The sequence below is a fragment of the Zootermopsis nevadensis genome, unplaced genomic scaffold (assembly GCF_977971745.1).
Source record: "Zootermopsis nevadensis isolate Lab colony 2312 unplaced genomic scaffold, Znev_1.0 Znev_ptg000019l, whole genome shotgun sequence".
Lineage (NCBI taxonomy): Eukaryota > Metazoa > Arthropoda > Insecta > Blattodea > Termopsidae > Zootermopsis > Zootermopsis nevadensis.
Window position 1 is genome coordinate 2,530,621 of NW_028259151.1, and position 19,978 is coordinate 2,550,598.

The window sequence follows — 19,978 nt, forward strand, 5'->3', positions numbered from 1 at the left end:
ATTAATGACGGTATTGAAATAGATTCTCATGATTCGTAAAAATTATATATTTCCTTTCGCCCGTTCATTCCGTTTATTTTAAACTTCCCCTCTTAACTAATAAACCTAATAATGTTTTTTTCTTAGTAAGTATTAGTTGTTAAGTGTTCAAATTTTCGAACTTAATACAGGCTAATGCAGTTTACAAAATAATTAGACATCCCTAGATCTCTCAAAGTCCTGAGAAACTTAAGTGCACTCAGTTGGGCAAGCAGTTCTCCACGTTTTATAGAACCCAATGATTAATTTCTAACTTTACAAGAACCCGCCACTGAAACCTATCCTGTTTCCCTAAGAACCATTTTAATATTATCTCAATATCTACGTCTGTTTCTCACGTTTCAGTGCCTGCTATATGTCCACCTCTTCTAATCCACCTTGATTTTATCACTTCTAGGAGTTCAAATTATGAAATTCCTCTATCAATTCTCTTCAACCTCCTGTTAGGTACGTCCTCTTAGGTACAATTATTCTCATCACCTTTCAAAAACAAGTTCAGATTGTTCTTCCCTTAATTTACCCCACCCGTTCAAAACAGCAGACAATATTATAATATTTGCGTATCTTCATATTTACATTTGTAGATAAATATAGTTTATATAAACCAAGCGATTTCACAATATTACTGTGTTCCTCCAATTACTCAGAATCACTAGAACGAATGACGTCTTGATTTTTCATATAGATCCTTATTGGCACGGGGGGGGGGGGGGGGGGGTTACTGGACCACTTACTTTCATTTGCTCTGGAGGTTATGAGTGCCAGGAGCTTTACTTCATTTCTCCGTACGTCTTAATGGCATGGTGCACGAAGACAACGTTTGGATCCGAGAAGGTGGAATAAGTGTTGATACCGACTAGAATTATCTCGGCAAAATAAATAACTTGGAAAATACTACAAAGAATAACCCATGCTGTGCATAATGATCTGTTAGACCAAATATGTTTTCGGCAAAGATAATTTGATGGCATTTTCATTAACCGTTCAGTGAAATGCGTATTTAAATAAAGATTGATTATCAACTCACATTTGCTCCTGTACGGTTATTCCAGCACGAATATGTCGCCAGCACCCTTACAGTCGAGTATTGCAATTCAAGATTTATCCTTGTTCCAGAAAGTCCTTCGGTTTTTCAATTAAGTACATAAATCCATGTTTCTCAAATGTTTGTCTCATCGTATAGAAAAAGCTTTGGCATTGTTGTAAATACTAGGATATTCAACACCGTGAATAAAAAACGGTCATTTGTGGAAAAATCGGAACTGATGATAAATACGCGATGTTAAAAATTTAGACATTCCTAGGGAGTGTTTTAAAACACTCGTAATCTTACACTTTCTCACATTAGGGAACGCCTTCAAGTAATTTATTTGAACAAAGGCATTTTAAATATAACGTAATATAAAATAACGTGACGTAACATAAAACATAACGTAAAATATAGCATAAAACAAAACATAACATAACACGAAACATAACACAAAACATAATATTACTTACTAATTTTACTTACCTCTGGAGGGTAGTGTAATTGGAAAAAGCCCGAAAACACGCATGGTGATGAAGAGTGGTTTGAGCTGATTGTGAAAGAATTCGCTTGAAACATCAGTGTCTTTCCAAATGCTGATTGGAGGTAGTTCTTCAGGGTTACCAATGCAAAACTTGCTTCCGATCTCAGAGATTGTTGGCAATGTGTCTTGCAGACCTACACGAACTCTTTCTTTAGGAAGAAATTTTTGTTGTTTTGAAACCATGTTTCTGCCTACTGAAATGTCATATATAGCTGCAAATTGTTTCCTGGAGTGTTCTGTCCCTCTTTCTCTTTCGTAGTGTGTATCGAATCAATAGCTTAATATTCTGAATTTAACAGAGGCTTTAACAACATTAGCAGATGATAAGATCAAACCCTGGGAGATTACGTTTTAGTATCAATTCAAATAAGTGCATTTAGGGTTGCTTTCCCGTACAGATCCTATCATACTGTTATTATGTTACACGTTTTAGACAAGGGCTCTATTAATATGAAAGTAATTAATATTGACAATCCAAAGTCGCTCAATGTACTAACTTGCGACTGGCAGAGAGCTGAGGATTCGACTTCATTCATAAGTTCTGTATAAAACGTGTAATAATATTTACACAAAAAAGATGTCCTGCTATACGCCATGTAGGCACTTGGGGGGAGTGAAGGTATAGCTCCTACTCATTCTTGACCTCGGCACTAGATGGGGGTGAGTGGTCAGCATCACGCCCCGGCCGGCTTTATCCCCGGGGAAAGAAACCCGGTACCCATTGTACAGGAGGTTAGGTGGACCCCAGAGCCGTTCTAGACGCAGAGGCTAGAGGAAAAATCCTCTGCCGTCTTCGAGTATCGAACCCCTGCCGTCCAACCGGTAGCCAGTCACTATATACTGACTAAGCAATGTTTCGGAAAAGTCAGTAAATATGATTTGTCAGACCATTCCGTTTGTTTGTTGTTTTCAAAATATTTTTTTTGAAATACGTGAAAGTAGATTAGAGTGTCGAATTTGTTTAATACACTGTACAACAGCGTTGTAATGACGTAACGTTTCCTTCACTACGGTAAGGTTACCGCCTTCGGGCTCTCAGCTAGAGAGCATAACTGGCACAAGCTCTTGTTCCTGTTAGTTCAATTCTTTGTCTGTACATTAATTTGAGCTGTTAAGCATTGCTCCATGTTACGTGGGTCCCTCGTCACCACGGCACTGCACGTCCTCAGGTTGCGGATGCAGAACTCCTACAGATATGGAAGGATGCTGCGAATATGTTGAATAATCAGTCGCGGACAGCCGACAAGGGGTGGTCCTCCAGCTTGGGTGTTGGACGTGGAGCTAACAACCCCACACCGTAAGAACTCTCATAGAATATCAGAAAAAGCGATCCCTACCTTGAGGGTTCAAATCGCAGAGAGTCGTCCAACCAAAATCCTCCTCACAAAGGACAAGTTGAATGATGGGATATTCTCCCACCAGTAACAATAGCCCCTAGTTTGAATAGTCAAGGCTCTTCGCCACGATTAAATTGTCTGTGACCATGTTTACCATTTCAATCAATGCGTTTCGTAAGCAGGAATGCTGTAACCTAGCTAGGGACGATGACTTGCGCGTGCCAATAATCCGTCTTTAGTTAACTTTTAGGCTTTTTGTAACAAATCCTGATAATGTGGACGAAACTGGCTCCTGAAACTTAGACTTTTAACAAACTGACACGGCCGATATTGCGGGAAACTTTTATTAATAACAAATTACAGTAAGATTTTAAATTTCCAAATGCAATATTTATATGTAACTGGATCATATCTTAACGAATTTTACTTTCTTACAATTAGGCTTGCACACTTCTATTTATAACGAATCACAGAAATTCCTACTGGAGTGCAGTTAATAGCATGTTTTATATCTCAGTAAATAATTCTTGGTTCTGTGCCGTTATGGGTCACATTACAGTCACACTTCCCGTCAGGTTGCCCCATGTTGAACTGCAGTAGAACTATCATGTAAGTTACCAGAGCTGATGCATACTGAAACAACGAAATGCGAGGTAATAGGGGTTTTATAAACAAGAAACCCTTCGTTTAGATATATATTTTACGCACGCAATTTCAAACAAGCTGCTATTACAACACATACGTAATTTACTTGCACCTGATTATATCAAATATACGTCACTAATTATGATGATACGAATAATAATTAATAACAATAGGTTATTTGTTCTGTTATGGTTTTATGCCATATCTTGATTTGTATTCCCACTCCCTCTTGTCTTCCTAGGTTTGTGTGCTGTTATTTTAGTTTCCTATCTTTTTATTCTTCCTTAATGTTGTTTCCAGTTAATTGGGAAATTTTTCGTATGTTTCATGATCTTATTTTTTGCATTTTTCTGAAATATTTTCAATTTTTATAATCTAACATGTGTAACATGACAATAAATTTAATTTATTGTGCTGGAAATCATCTTTCATGTGCTTTTATATTCATACGGATATCAATTCCTTAGGCTAAAACATCTGGCCAAATTTATGTAAATATATATTTTTTGTACTAAAGAGTGTTTGAATGCCTGACAAATGTCTAACTAGTTGGATCCACTACTGTGCCCCAAATATCAAAAGAAATTCTTCTGACTGAGGACGTTCAATACTTCAGGTGGAACTATCAGTACCAGCTGTACCGAGCCTTTGCATTTCCAAAGCATATTCTTAATTCTAACAAAAAGCCTCTGAAATCATTTTTGCTGTATAAGCAGTACCAAACAATTTCACGTTGTTCTAATAATGGTAGCCGAAACAATTTAACTATGCACAGCATTAAATTGTTAAAATAATTATTTCAACACGAATTTATAATTTGAAGCCTTCATTTCCTTCTACCAGTCCCCCTTTCCGTCCGACGTTTGTACATTGTCTTCTGTGTGTGAAGTTTTTCTTCATTCCCTTTCCTATAACAGGAAGACTGGTGGCCAAATTGTATATCGTTTCGACTAACCACACAGGAAAGTAACCTTGTTGAGAAGGTAATAATCGCTCAGGTACTTATTACATTTCCCGCCTTGTATATAACCAAAATGTTCATTGCATGTTCGCAAGAACGCCCTATTTGACCCCACCCTGAGCAATACTAATCCAATCGATACCCCAAATATTCTCTTCTATGTTGAAATTCTGATCACAATTTAGTACGCATTTCTCATCCCTTATATTCGTACTACATATCCCTCCCATCATCTACTCTATCGATATTGAAAATTCAATGTCTAGCCAAGTTTAGTTTTTATTCCTGGACAATTTTTAATCCGCTGATTTAAAATTAGCCAAATTACTTTACACATGCATGAATTTTCTTGTATGAACAGAATTTAAATAAAACTCTTAAAACTAACCTTACGAATTTTAAACTGAGTGATATTAAAAATAATCGTTGTTGTGTTGTGTCTGAACAATGTTCGTTTGCAGCATTTAATACAGCAATTATAGGTCACGCGAGTAGTCGTGGCACCTAAATGCGCGATGTGTAAGCCGAGAGAGGGGAGTTCATTAGTAGTGGGGGTCACACAGCCTCAACTGCGGTGACGACCCGATCTAAACACAACTAGAGCTACAAACCAGCGGAAGCTGACACCCCTCTATTGCGCGCTTCGGACGGGTCCATCTCGTACGATCAAAATCAGTCCTTTGCGCAAGTGCCAGCTTTTCTCGCGCGACCTATACCGAACTTACACACCGATTTTGCCATTCCTTTGTTGACGACCACAAAACCCAGGACAGATATCAGCGGTGGATTCATCGATATTGTTTGAAGGAATTCCCTCACCTGTAATGTATATTATAAATCGTAAACAGTCTAATTCCATTTTAAATTCAATAATATAGCAATGTGAAATACTACGCAGCTTTTAATGTATTCGTAAGTACATTGATTTCATCTTGCTATTTATTGTTGAAGATGGTATGAACGGGCAGGGCCGTACATACAGTCATGTTTATTTAAGACACAAACCTCGCTTAAAGATTTATTTAAGCTGCTGGAATGTATAAATAATGCGAAATAGCAGTTTCATTGTGGTATTTTGTTTGTTGTCATGCAGTCGTCTGGTTTCCTAACGTATTCTGAGAAATATACTCCCTGCAAATGTAGCCAGCATGTTCCTCTGAAATGATGGCAGACAACCAAAAGGCTGTAAGATAATCATCCCGGTAGACCACACTGTAATGCCTAATTGTATTTCCAATTTGTCTGCTATGTTATCAACTCATTACAATTTTTCTGCGCCATTTATTTGATGTTATGACTTATAAAACTTTTTCGTCTTCTGTCTTTACTGTAACGTTTAATGAGAACGCTCACCTGAATGTTTGTCTCAGGACGCAAACTGTGCGAACTCATAAGTTGCAGCTGTTCTTGTATTTCTGTTCCAATCTGTTACAAACACAGTAATTATTATTGATTGAAAAGCTTTTTTGTCTGAGATATAATTAATGTAATACCACACATAACCTACTTCACCGAAGGTTCTGAAAAATTTTCTCTTTCTTAATTTCCGGATGCGATCTGAACTAGTCTTCCATTCCTCCAAAGTGACCCACCCCACAGTCATTTCTTGGTTGTTGGCTACTAAGGCGTGTAAATTTGATAACAACTTCTGGTAAAAATGTACGTTCCTTAAAATGCCGAAATATTAAAACATAAATTAAATTAATTATTGTAAAATTTAGGCTAATGATTAATTTCAGTCCACAATTTCCAATAACATAAATTCCGATAAAGTTAAACTTACTAGATGGTATCTCAAAGTTTAGCACCGTTTACATATTTGTAACTGATTAATACACAACTTTCTGAACAACCTCCATATGGAATTCCATACCCACACATACTACCTAACTCTCCATCAAATCGAAATCTAAAAACAGACCTCGCTGGGCCGTAGTTAAATTCATTTAACGATCAAAACCAGAATAAGAGCCTCTTTAATTTCGCTTCAACTTGCTACGATACTTATTTTCCCAGTTGATGCTATCTCTTACGGTGGCAGTCGTCTCGTGAGCCATGCTGCAGATTCCGTACAAAGAGGCAGCTCCAAACATGAAGCCAATTCCTAGTCCAGCTGACTCCATTACGGAATGGCCCTTGGTCAGAATTCCAGCCAGACAGCCGTAGAGTGACATAGTGAGAGCGAACAGATGTAACGACAGGAAAAATACAGTAGCTTTCCCCATCACGACACCTAAAAACATAAAAAACAGTGTTTCATTTAGAATTCCGCTCTAATCAGTACACATGAACCCCTTCACGCACAGAACGAAGAATGCAAAGAACATACGACCTTATAGCAGGTGCTGAGGTGCTTGAAATCGATACGGCCTGCATTTTGACTCGATGGGCACTTGTTACAAACACTTTCTGGGTCCCAAAATATTGTCACCAATCAGTGCGATGTCTAATTCCGTATACCTAATTCTTTATCAGTTTTGCTAAATGCCAAATGCTTCAAGACCAACAGCAAAAAATTTCGATGCGATAAAACTTTCGAGAATGAACACACGTTCTACTCGCTAATACAAAGCGTTCGCATCCGCATAGGTTTTGCGCATCTGGCGTGAGCAGCGGCCTAGCAACGAGTGTGACCTTATCTGGAGTGTCATGGTGGATGTTAAGAGAGTACATTACATGGGGGTGGAACTGCTTTTGATGTAATGTTTGTGCGTATGACGTGACTGTAGTTGGGCTGCTATCTAAATAGTGCACGTTGTATAAACAAATTACGATGTTTACAGCCCCAGTGGTGTATTCTGGCTCAAAAAATTGCTGCTCTTTGCTATTTCTTGTTATGGGACTGTTTGAAAAGTAAAGCGCGTATTAACACGTCCAGCAGACTTATATAATCTCATACAGAGAACCTCACAAGAAATGAATGCCATATCACAGACCATGTTATTGCCCTCAATGGAAAGTGTTATGAATCGAGTTCCTCGTTGCACCAGTGTTGATGGACAACTGACGGTTGTTACTTTTAAAAGTAACTTCGTTACTATTTCCTTCAATATTGGAAAACACTTGTCTTTCAATTCGAATTACTTTGAACGAATATAAATAAATTGTGGACTAATAATGCATATTTAAAAATTATGAAAACTGCCCCACCCTGCATGAAATAATGCACCGTCAACATGGCATGGGCAAAACACGAATATATTATCTTAGAGCTGCTCTACATGTTTTAACCATCATGGTCATAATCAGGTGTGTATTCTGTATGAGTTTTTCCCCGATGATGATCACAAGGGTCGAAATGTATAGCGTAGTTTTTAGATATATTAATGCTATCATGCCTACATCTACGTGTTGTGTTGACAGTCTTTCAGTTCATATATAAACAACCCACACAAGAGGATGGTGAAAATAAAGAATTCCTTCTCTACTTTTGACAGTTGACCCCGATTTCAGTTCTGCATAACTTCATTTTCGCCCATATCCGTGCGTTGCATAATTCAGACAACGTCAAAAATGCTGATGATGGTCTTCGGGGTTGTGAAGCAATGTTGCAGAGTGACGTTAGCGAAGGGATAAATCGAAGATCCAGAAATTTACAGACGCTGAATACACTCGGACAGCAATCAGATCCTATCATGATTTGCACCATAAAGTAACAGATGGTATCAGGGTAGTTGTTCCTTTCGTTGCACAGCTAGTTTCACGTTCTTAGAAACCTCGTCAGAAAACAGTGGACATTCTAATGAACCAACCAAAACGCTAACTAAGGGCGCGGTCCTGCGGACGCGCAAGACATCGTCCCTTGCTAGGTAACACCATTCCTGCGTATGAAACGCATTGCTGGAAATGGTAAACAGAGCCTTATAACTAAAACGGGAATTTTCTTACGCTAACGGAGATTTTGTCGTCGAGCCGCGACTGTTCAAACTAGGGTCTGTTGCTGCTGATGGGAAGTTATCCCGTCAGGCAATTTGCCCGAAGGAATTTGGTTGGTTGGTTGGTTGGTTGGTTCTTTGGAGTTTGAACCCAAAGGGGGTGCGGTCGCTTAGGCTGAAGACCTCTGCGACTTGGGGGGGGATTACTTCAGCTGAGGGCCTTCGTGATTGGGGTAGCCCCTCTAGAATTATACCTGAGGAAAAGCACGGACATCCTCAGTCAGAGTAGCCGAGTATTTAGACCACTCGTTGCGCCGAATTGGCCGTCTTTTCAGGGACAGCCTCGGCTGGCCTTCTGAACACCAGTCCCCCTCGGTTTCCCTTGGGTGACAGCCCTCGTTCGGCACAAGTGCCACCCGAGTTGGAGGACTAAGGGATTCCCCACACCAGCTAACTTTAAGTCAAATCTCTCAGTCAGTGCTCTGATGTGGTCGGCAAAGAGCGGGATCCCCAGATCTTCGTGGATTTGCCTGCTACTAACGTACCAAGACGCGTTAGTTGCAATGCAATTACACTTGGATTGCAACTCTTGCAGTTTCCTGATGTGGCTGCGGGCAGCTGACCTCCAGATCGGGCAAGGGTAATCCATCATAGGACGTATGTGCTGCTGTGGACATTTTCCTTGGAAACAGTTTTTATACATGCATCTTACCCGTTTCTGAAGCAAGTTGGCTCAGCCGCAGCCAGAGGACTCTGTACTCTCCTATCAAATACGCAGAAAGGTTCCCTTGCTTCTCATCATTCTGTGAAACAGAAATGTCACATTTATCCGCTGGCATTTCACGTGTCATTTTGATTTATGTTATAACTATAAATTCGTGTGATTGTTTTTGAAAAAATGTATGTGCACATTGTGTTTTCCAATCACATTACCAGGTGCTTAGGTAGAGGCTGTCAGAGGACTGACCTTCAGGCAGGACAGAACATCAAAATATGTAGGAAATGGAGATGTGAGCATCGAATTATTGCATTGATATTGACAAAGACATTTCCAAACAATACCTCTTTATCGTAAATATATTTACTGTCTCGCGTTTACTGCAACACAAAAAACGTTATTTCTTTCGAAATTTGGAACAAGACATGTCTAGTCCTATAAATCTTGCACTAATGTTATATTTAAATACTTCAGGTTTATATTTCAAAAATGTGATAAAGTAAATTACCTCATGGGTGTCATGTCATGGATGTGCTTCGTAACATTTTCAAATATTGCAAAATACTATGTAACATGCGAATTACAAAATATTTCAAATGAAATATTTAAATTAAATCTCCGCGTACCTTAAATGACAAGACGAGACTTTGTCCAGCGGTGATAAGTGTAGAATAAGAGACCACTCTATATACTCCATGAGAACCTAGTATGGTACTTAGGAAGAAATAGTATGGCAGTGGCCAAATATTCGTGCCGAGGATGCAAATGTTGATTCCAAAAGAACAAATTCCCATTAACACATTGATGATGGAGAAAATGAGGCATCGTGTCCTGATACCCAGCACCAACTGTTGCCTTGTCACCTCCCGGAACAAACCCTGTATACAGAACAAGTAAGAGGGCATGGCTTGGCATTCCGTACTAGAGAAATAAGCAATTAGAGCTAGAAATTTTCTCGTGATCAGCAAATCGTGTTTTCAACTGTCATTTTTCTCCAGTAACTCATCTCCAATGACTAGGACCACGAGAACTTATATCTACAAAATTTGCAAATCATCATAGCAGGGCCTACATTGTCCCATACCCACCACTTTGTAACTCCTTCTCAATAAAGGTGTAAATTTGTAATAACGCCATCAAGTAGAGTCCATCTCGAAAAGCTAACAGTCGATCATCTACTCAAGGAATTCCCAGTCCGTTATGGAAACTGAAGGTTTATTACCGTACTAACAACAGTCCGCCATCGAACCCCATTCTGAGCTAGATGAATGCAGTCCCCCACTTTCACACCCTATTAAAAATAAATTTGAATATTCGACTCCCATTTACTTCTGTCTCTGAAATGGCGTCTTCCCGTAGAATTTCTAAGTAAAAGTCTGTACGCGTTTCTATTTTTTCCCCATGAATAACGAATTACACACTGCGATGTGGTTTGTAATTAGTCCTCCTTTCAACAATGAAATTGTAACTGCCGAACTTTGCCAACATTTTATCAGGTATAGCAATTCCATTGTAGAGTTTGAGGAATTATCTGGTGACGCCAACAGAATAGAACAACTCATAAATCCAACTCAACGACGGACAAGTAAGAAATCTTTGGTAGTCGCATCGATTCTCGAAATGCGCTGCCTCCAAGATCTTCAAATCTAACGTAACTTTCTTTGCGGACTTTCAGATTTTTAAAGTAAACATCACAGATTATAAGAATAACGTATTTTATCGCATTTAAAAATAATTAACACTTCAGCTCAATCAGTACATAAATTAATACATATTCAGAAACTACAAGGCCACGCGGTCTGAGGCATGGACCTCGTGCGCCTGGCCGCTGGGACCGTGGGTTCGAGTCCCACTCAAGGCATGGTCGTTTGTCCGCGTCTTTCTGTGTTTTTATAGGTAGAGGCCTTGCGATGGGATGATCACTCATCTAAAGAGTCCTACTATTTTACAAACAGATCAAATGAATAAATAAAAAAACCTCGACATCTACGGGTAAAATAGGATAAAGATTAAGTAAAGTAAAGTGGAAACTACAAAATAAATTAGTCAAATTTAAAACTCATAGAGGGCCTTAACAGGCTGTTACAACGTACATTTTTGAAGTATAAATTAAGTTGCCATTCTTATTTATTACATTAAATGAAGCATATCCGTTTTATAAGGATTTAAATTTTTCGGGAAAGCATGTTAACGACATCAAATTTATGTTCTAAACTGCTGTTGGTTACACAGATAATTTGAAATGCAGATGTGGAGATTTTTATTAGTACAGCATTTCTAAGCATTATTCCCTGCCTACTTTATACTGCATGGGTATACACTATGTTTATTTTTATCAACGTGTCGATGGGAAAGTTCGTGAAATCTGTGACTTTGGAGTCACTGTACAGGTCAGCAATTTACACATTATTTTCAGAACCCAAATTTTCCCTGATGCACTAACTACAATTCAAAAAAACTCTACTTTTACATGTTATATAGACCCGAATGACCGTCCTTAACTGTCCCTTCCTCAGCGATCATCAGGCTTCATCAGTTGGGTGGTCGGGGCAGCTACCAGTACGCCTGAAGATAAAAGATTTCGTAGACCCTAAAGATTATATAACTTAATTTTAAAAACTTATGCAGAACTTCTATGAAAATTAATGTTTTTACAATTTGACCCGAAGACCTACCAATACTTCGGATTGTTATCGGTAAAGATATCACCATCCAAATTAATTACTAAAATACGTTAAATTTTGCCTTCAAAATGCACAACACACTGGAGCATTAGACGGAGAGCTGGAGAGATAATCAAATATCTAAGAAGCCGGACCACAAGAAAGCGCTGTTATAGTTTCATGTACAGTAACATGAAATTTAAGGTAGTATTTCATTACTGACAATCTTTACCGCGATTATAAGGTAATTTGGTAAAGGTACCTGAAAATAACTCCATTTCTTCATATGCAGAATAAATTTAGAAGAATCCAGCCACATCAAAATGGACGAGAATGCTAAAATAAATAAGCCAATCAAAGAGACCCAATTGATTATAATATTCACAAAGTCGTCGTTTCGGAGAAAACTTGGCAACACGACAGTACATATCATGTTGTACGCAGTAAACATCTTGAAGATGTATATACATACAGAGTAGGCCATGATAGGGGAGAGTATTCGGAATGATGGTACACCTGTAAAGAAAATGCAATCACAGTAAACGTAACATTTATGAGCATGTTTGGAACATTGTCACTGGTGTCTCTTTGGTTGAAGGTTGGAGCATCCTTCCTTGTATTACGACAATTACGGTTCTGTTCCTAATTTGCCTGCCAGTCACACCATTCAGTCCAAATTAATTTTTTATGTGCTACGTCAGTGTTCCGCAACAAGTGTGCCCTCACATGGTTACAGGTGAGCCACAAATTTGTAAAAGAAATTGCACGTTAAAGTTAGAAAAAGGCAGTATCTTATATTTCGTAATTATAATTCACAACACACACACACATAATCATGGATAGTTTAACTGAACGTGTGCTATATCTTGTTTCCACAAAACTAGACATTCATAGGGCAGAGATTTATAAATAGATACACATTTATGGCCATGTATATTTACGAACCCCTTTTTTGCGAGGCGAAATTTTCCGGTGTGTCGACATGTCTTTGTCAAATTAAGATGTGCCGAGGGCGAAGAAAGTTTGCAGAACGCTGTCCTATGTTTCAGTTATTTACTACCGAAATACACATGTGGAAACCCATTTGAAGTGTTGTTATATAACTTACCATCTGATGACATTTCAAGTGGAAGCATTCCTAAAAGACGTAGTGCATTCACTGCCGGACTTATTTGTTTGTGGTATTCTTCATTTGCCATCAGTGATGTGGCTAAACTGTCAACTGCTATAGGTGATTTTGCAGACATCACATTGACCACAGTGTTCGGGTATGTTCTCTTAACTGGATGTATTTTTCTGTGTATATATAAATACTCCCCAGTCACGTCCATTGTCAACTTCTGCCCAAGAAAGTTCGTTTGTGTAGTGTTGTGCCTATCCTCCAAGTAACCAATCAATGTTCTGATATGTTACGATCACACAAAACAAGACACGAGGGAACTTCAGAGATAATAATCAGGCGTTGTTTATTAAGTTTGAATTCTCTTACTTGAAGCACTCTGTCATATTGGCTACACTCTCCTGAGCCCCATCCAATTAAATTTTTATAAATATGCATTCAATATGTTATAAATGGAAACTTTAAGAAAAACTTTCTTGGGTTTGCAGAGGTCATGGCCATTATTAAATATTTTCAAATGAAAGAAGACGGAAACGAAGTAAAATTATACTATAGCTACACTCCGTACCGACATGGTCTATATAATTTTCTCTATTGTTAATATGTCAAAAAAAATTATTGCCTACCAATTACTGCGCAAGTCACAAAACACACAAAAAAGCTCCTGCTTTGCGTAAGTTTCATTCACTTTAATTAGAGCCTCTTTATTTAATTAAAATGTTGTGTATCTTAGGCTTGTATCTTCTAACTTTCGCTAAGCGCTACAATGTGAGAGCTTCATCCGCTTTAATTCGTTTTAAGGTCCACGTTTCTAAAGGACGCAACTACAAATTTGTATGTGATTATTCAAGTGAGACAAATATACCTCTAACAATAATTACGTCAGTTTATACATGAGGCCTGCATAGTGTACTTTTCTACTGTACAAAACTGGTTTAAAGAAAAACGTTAGTATAAAAATTATAAAGAGCACTATCAAAACCATTTGTTCACTCCCCGTGATATCGATTTATCTACCTGATACTGCAAACAGAAGTCTTGCTTAAAAAATGCACTCTTTACTGCCGCATCCATTTTCCATCGTCCTTTTTTAAAAACAAGAAAACCACGACGTGTCGGAAACTGACTCAGTTTCCGTCATCATGCGAGAGGTACCTACTCAGTTGGGTCCGTAAGAGCTCGTTCACACGACACCGAATCGGCCGTTTTATCGAATCGATTATTTTACCGTACACCACAGTGGCAATGCACGTTATATGTGAATGTTCACATGAAACGGCTGTCGACCGTGTACGGTAAAAGCACCGAATCGGTCGCTGATGACATTTGGTTTTGTCACTGGAAACCGAAAGATGCGATGCGTTAAAAGAGCGAATAGGTCGCCAGTAGCGCACGTATTGTAGTGGAGTGCGTTCAGACAATTCGGTTTTCCTACCGTAGAGGAAAGCATCCCCGAGGCTGCCGACCAGTCGGTACAGCGCACTTGTATATGGCATATGGCTAATTTTTCTTCAGGACTAATGCTTCTTCTCATAGTTTGTTATTTTCGAATGTCGATGTCTACTTTTGATTACCTGTTAAGAAGAGTGGAAGGTGATTTGACAAAACAAAACACAACTATGAGAAGAAGCATTAGTCCTGAAGAAAAATTAGCCATATGCCATATACAAGCGCGCTGTACCGACTGGTCGGCAGCCTCGGGGATGCTTTCCTCTACGGTAGGAAAACAGGGCTCAAAATCGATGGACTAAAGAAAATCGGTGATCAAAATCGACGATCAAAGAAAATCGATGGTCCACAAAATCGATGATATCCAGTATCGCTCGGTCATCAAACTCTCCCCTCCAAGAATCGTCCAGTATCACACCCTCGCCCGCGATCAATCCCGTCACAACATATGTCACTCAACTTTCTCATTATATCCACCTGAATACAGGTCTTGACAGCAGATGATAGAAATATGATAAAATAAGAATTATAGGACCACTCATAAAACTCTAAAAAAACGACCAGCACCGAAAACGCAGTAATTGACATTTAATCACATCGAAAGAAAGAAAGTGGTGTTCAATCCGAGCCTGTAAGTCGTGGGAATTTCATGAAACAGATAATAACGTACAACTAACGTCATCTGTGCAGGAAGACAGGATACTACCACTGCAGGAGGAAGAGAAACTTTGTGATACATGAAACCACAAAGTATCTTGGGACCGTTGCTGCAGAAGAAACTATCTGTACCTAATTAATTACACACTATTGCTAACCTCCTTGTTGATCAGAGGAATCCACATGGGCGAAATTTCCAGATTGGTCTGACTCATGGGGTCCGTCAAACAATCCAAGTGGGCCGGTTCTTCGTACTTTCTCTAAGTACCGTTGCTTTAGATTCTTAAAATCTTGGCTCCATTCCAAACTTTTCTTCCGATGGCCCTCCACATAAGCATGTTTGTCCAGTGTCGATTTCTCTAGTAGTCCTTCTTTCCGATTGTAACTCAGCTCTAATGGTCATCCTGTTTCTCCAAAGTAGCACAGTGGTCATGGTGGTGGAGGCGTCGTCGACAAAACATGATTATTGGTTGGAAATAGAAAACTCTTATTACTCCATGTCTCTCTAATTTTTTTCTCAAATCACTTCTGAATGTTTTTAAACTCAATGAAATCATCAAATTTACAGCCCTGTTTTGAACCAGGAGACACGTCTCCCATGTGTTATTTTAATGCCACAGTACCGACAGAGAATTTTAATAAAAACTTAGTGACATGGAATAATTAACAAGAAAGAGAGGGCCAGAGATATGTTTTATTAAGCACTATTGTGTCTAGCAGTACAGTCAAATAAATAAATAAATAATCATGCTGTGTTCACATTAAATATTTATTTAGATCATTTATCCTGCAACACTACTAAAATATACATGTTTAAAGTAAGAATTAATATATTATAAAACATTATACTATTAAAATGGAATTAGGCACTTCCAATTTCATATATATCACTTCTCTCCTACAAGTATATACAAAACTCAATACATCTGGAATCTTCAGACGTCGTCTATTCAGTGATAAAACAGTATTCATGGGAAATAGTACAAGTGTTGTTTTGTGACTGACGCAAGAGAAGAGTCGTTAACATAATATGTATAAAGGAAGTAGTAATGACCACTTTTTGTAAATAAGCCATTTCAAATTTATTTATAAAATGAAAAGCTTAATTGTGGCTGTAACAATTAAAAAGTGAAATATAACATATGTATGCATTTATGCAAATTCAAGTTTTAGTATAAATCATCTGTTAAAATCTTCTTTGTAGATTACACGTTTCCTTCCACATTTTTGTTTAGAGGCACTTCTAAGGAGTCAGGAGCCATGCTTATATAGTAGCTCATATCTGATTGGTCATCAACTTCTGATATCACACTGCGCCTCAGGCTTAAGCTGCAAGAAATGTAATTATTACAGCAGTGTTTTAAACTTACAAAAACGTTTACAGTACAAACTAAACTATCTTCATCACCTGTGCTTCAACCCGTTTTTGGGCCATGACCTCCCCACTTAGGAGGATTCTTGGTCTTTTGAAGCGCGCATTTATGAGTAGTGAGTGACAAGCCCACTGCCTCTGCACAATTTCTACTCAATCCTGATTTAACTGCCAGAGCCATCTAGCAGTAAATCAGGAGACTTGGGTGAGAAATGGCCACTGAATTTTGCTCACGAAACATCTCGTATCATGCTCGTAAGGTTTTTATCACCCTTAAAAATCCTTGAAGCTGCGAACCTTGGGTCCAGTGGCGAGCACACTAACCACTAGTCCACCAAGGGCGACCAAACTAAACTACCTCAGTCTTATTCTGGTTATAATACCAGATTTTACCCAATTATTTCACCACTTACTTAAAAAGTTATATTTATATTATTCCACATTAAGATAACCAACAAACTGGAGGCAATATGCAAATGGAATATTTCCCCAACAAAACATACAACCTACTACTAAAACATCAGAAGTAACTACAGGATAAAAAAAATATGAATACTTCTGACAGATGATTTACCTGAAAGTGCTTTCAAGTATTTAGACTAGAAGAGGGTCAACCCCATAATAAACAAATATCCCGATATTTGCAATTAATATTAGCTGCAGACAAATATTTTATTCTTTAGCAGGGCACAAAGTAAGAATATTTTGTTTCTGTTAAACAAATATTATAGTCATGAACCGTGAGTTCACAGAAAGTCTTACACGCACATACTCGTAAGAATAATTTATACTTCTCTCCTACTCCCTAAAGGCAAATATATGATACCTGGAGCAAGTAGAATTGCTTGAGTTTTCTGTATCTCCAAAGAAACGTGTGGCCTGTATGACATCACTTTCTTGTCCCGACTCACTGTGGTCACTAGAATGAGATGCCATTCTATTGGATGACAACAGATGCAGTAGTGAGCCATGTGGACGAGGCACATCATAGTCAGGATCTGAATGACGTCTCCTCCTTATGGGGCCCAACACAAACTAATGAAGAAAAGAGACAGTAATGTCAAAATACATAATTCATACACATTAAAGTAAACCACACATGAAGAACACTTAGTACCAGTTGATAACAAGTACAAAGCAAACTTTACTTCTTTCACTGAATTATTTTCATGAGAATTCCAAGCGTCAGTTCTTAGTCACATGCAATAATACAGCAGATAAATTATATTGATTGTTCAAAACAAAGAATTATCAGAAATCTTCTGAAGTTCAAATCAAAGACATGAGGTAACATTCATCCTTTCTTACATATAGAAACTTCATGGAAATTTAACTAACTTATTATTTCAAATAGATTCATATATTACTCAATAAATTTCTTTAACAAATTTGTTAAACTGGCATTTGATTGTTAACTTAAAACTTTATAAATCTACTAATATTATTCATTATACAGAATCATACACTATGAAACTGCATATGGCCTTCAAACTAATCCTACTAACTGTGGAAAAATAACACTATTACCAACAACATACAACATTTCACCACACATGTAGACAAAATTACTGGGAATCACAGTGTGGATTTCAACATAATCGATCAGCTACTCATCAGATATTCTGCATTCATTAGATACTAGATAAAAAATAAGAATAAAATTGGCACAACACATCAGCTACTTACATATTTCAGAAAAGCCTACAATTTTTATTGAATATGGTACACCCATTAAACTGGTTAGTTTAATTAAAATGTATTTAACATTTTAAACCCATGGCAATTATATGCACCACCCACTTCAATGCTCAATAAGCCCCTGCATCTTTCCCAAAATGTATTTACGAGTTTCATATGATTCTCAGAATAAACTGTCATTATTTCTCTAAATAGCATTAACCAAATTATCTTTGTAATGGAGGTGTTGTGTTTTCTTTGGGGTAAGAACTATATTCTTAATATTATTGATATAAGCTACAAAGTTCAAATCATGAAATATAACCTACATTATAATATGTATAGGTAAACATTTGTCTAATGCATTTCTTATTCAAAATGGTCTAAAGCACCACTACTCTTCAACTTTTCTTTAACATAAAGTAAAGCTGTGGCACTATATGCCATGTAGGCGCTTGGGGGGGAGAGGAGTTATAGCTCCTACTCATTCTTAACCTCAGCACTAGGTCAGGGTGAGTGGTGTGTCACGCCTCAGCCGCGCTTTATCCCCCAGAAAGAACCATGGTGCCTATTGGAGAGGAGGCTGGGTGGGCCCCAGAGCCAGTCTGGACACAGAGTAAAAATCCTCTCCCCCACTGGGGATCGAACCCTGATTGTCCAGTCCATAGCCAGTCACTACACTGACTGAGCTATCCCAGCTCAACTTTTCTTTATATGTTATCAAGAAGGTTCAAAGAAAAAGACAAAGAGAGAGTGGAACTGAATGGGACACAACAGCTTCTAGGCTCTACTGATGACATTATTTGTTAAGTGGAAACATAAAACACAGAAGCCCCATTAGATGCCAGTAAGAAAGCTGGACTAGTAGTAAACACAGATATACCTGAGTACATAATCATGTCTCATCACCAAGCTTTTATACAAAATCATTATCTAAATATAGCTAATAAATGCTTTGAAAATGTGGAAAAGTTTAAATATTTGTGAACAATGGAAACAAATTAAAATTGCATTCAAAAAATTAAGAGCAGACTAAATTCAGAGAATTCTTGTTACAATGCAGTTGAGAATCTTTTGTCTTCCTGTCTGCTTCTAAACTGTAGAGACTAAAACATGCATACTATAAATTAGATACTACAAATGTACACACTACAACTTTTCCTGTTGTTCTGTATGAATGTAAAACTTGGTCTCTAACTAAGGGAAGAACACAGAATGAAAACAAGGTGCTTAGGAAATTATCTCAACCCCAAGACAGATGAAGTGATGGGAAGCTACATGAAACTGCATAATAAGGACCACTAAAGTCTGCACTCTTCACCAGATATTTTAGGATGTTCAAATGAGGTAAGAATGTGATTGATGGGGAGATGAGGAAAGTGTACAAAATTTTGGTTAAAATGCCTCAAGGGAAAAGATCATTTAGAACACCCAGGCATAGACAGAATAATTGTAACATTAAAATGGACTTCAAGAAAATGAGGTTGAAAGGTAGGCACTGGTGGTGGTCTACTGTAAACATGGTAATAAACCTCTGGGTTCCATAAAAGATGGGAAATTTTTTTGACTAGCTCAGTTTACTTAACCTTCTCAAAAAGGGAGTTAGTTATATTGACCTAATAAAAGACAATGACAATTCACAGGCAGTCCGTGGATTGATAAATTTTGATTAAAGTCAAAGGGATGCTTAATCTCTAGTGCTGTTAATTTTGCTCAAGATAATGCCACCAAGAGAGTCCATGGGTATCAGTTGTTAAAACTGAATGTAAATTAAATATTTGTATATGTCAATATTAAAATATATACAATTGATAAAATGTCAAAATCTTGAACAACTGAAATAATGGGATAATGAGTTCAAATGGACTCACCTCCTCCCATGTTGCATTACAAT

The 19,978-nt window shown here is 37.8% G+C and overlaps 2 protein-coding genes across 7 annotated transcripts in view; both read right to left on the bottom strand.

The window, feature by feature from the left end:
• Window positions 1-3,284: 3,284 nt before the first annotated feature.
• On the bottom strand, window positions 3,285-13,186 carry LOC110827579 (gustatory and odorant receptor 24). Its single transcript, XM_022059345.2, has 8 exons — window positions 12,918-13,186; window positions 12,072-12,325; window positions 9,773-10,024; window positions 9,141-9,231; window positions 6,587-6,786; window positions 5,907-5,978; window positions 5,283-5,372; window positions 3,285-3,580 (listed from the first exon to the last, which is right to left on the bottom strand). Exons 1-8 carry the CDS (start codon window positions 13,138-13,140, stop codon window positions 3,461-3,463), a joined length of 1,302 nt encoding a protein of 433 aa, XP_021915037.1. The 5' UTR covers window positions 13,141-13,186; the 3' UTR covers window positions 3,285-3,460.
• Window positions 13,187-15,785: 2,599 nt separating this feature from the next.
• Window positions 15,786-19,978, bottom strand: part of LOC110827578 (uncharacterized) — a 55,408-nt gene continuing 51,215 nt past the window's right edge. For all 6 annotated transcript variants that reach the window (XM_087351421.1, XM_087351422.1, XM_087351418.1 and 3 more), the window contains 2 exons: window positions 17,234-17,442; window positions 15,786-16,364 (listed from right to left, as the gene is read on the bottom strand). In XM_087351421.1, coding sequence (XP_087207547.1) covers window positions 16,241-16,364; window positions 17,234-17,442 — 333 coding nt within the window. In that variant the 3' untranslated portion in view covers window positions 15,786-16,240. The remainder of the gene's footprint in view (window positions 16,365-17,233; window positions 17,443-19,978) is intronic.

Excerpts from the sequence above, each read along its gene's own strand:
- LOC110827579 (XM_022059345.2), bottom strand. The coding sequence starts at position 13,140 with ATGGACGTGACTGGGGAGTATTTATATATACACAGAAAAATACATCCA. Across the intron at positions 6,787-9,140 it reads CCAACTTGCTTCAGAAACGG|GTGTCGTGATGGGGAAAGCT; the intron begins GTAAGATGCATG and ends TTATGTTTTTAG. Across the intron at positions 5,979-6,586 it reads CTCACGAGACGACTGCCACC|ATTGGAACAGAAATACAAGA; the intron begins GTAAGAGATAGC and ends TGTTTGTAACAG.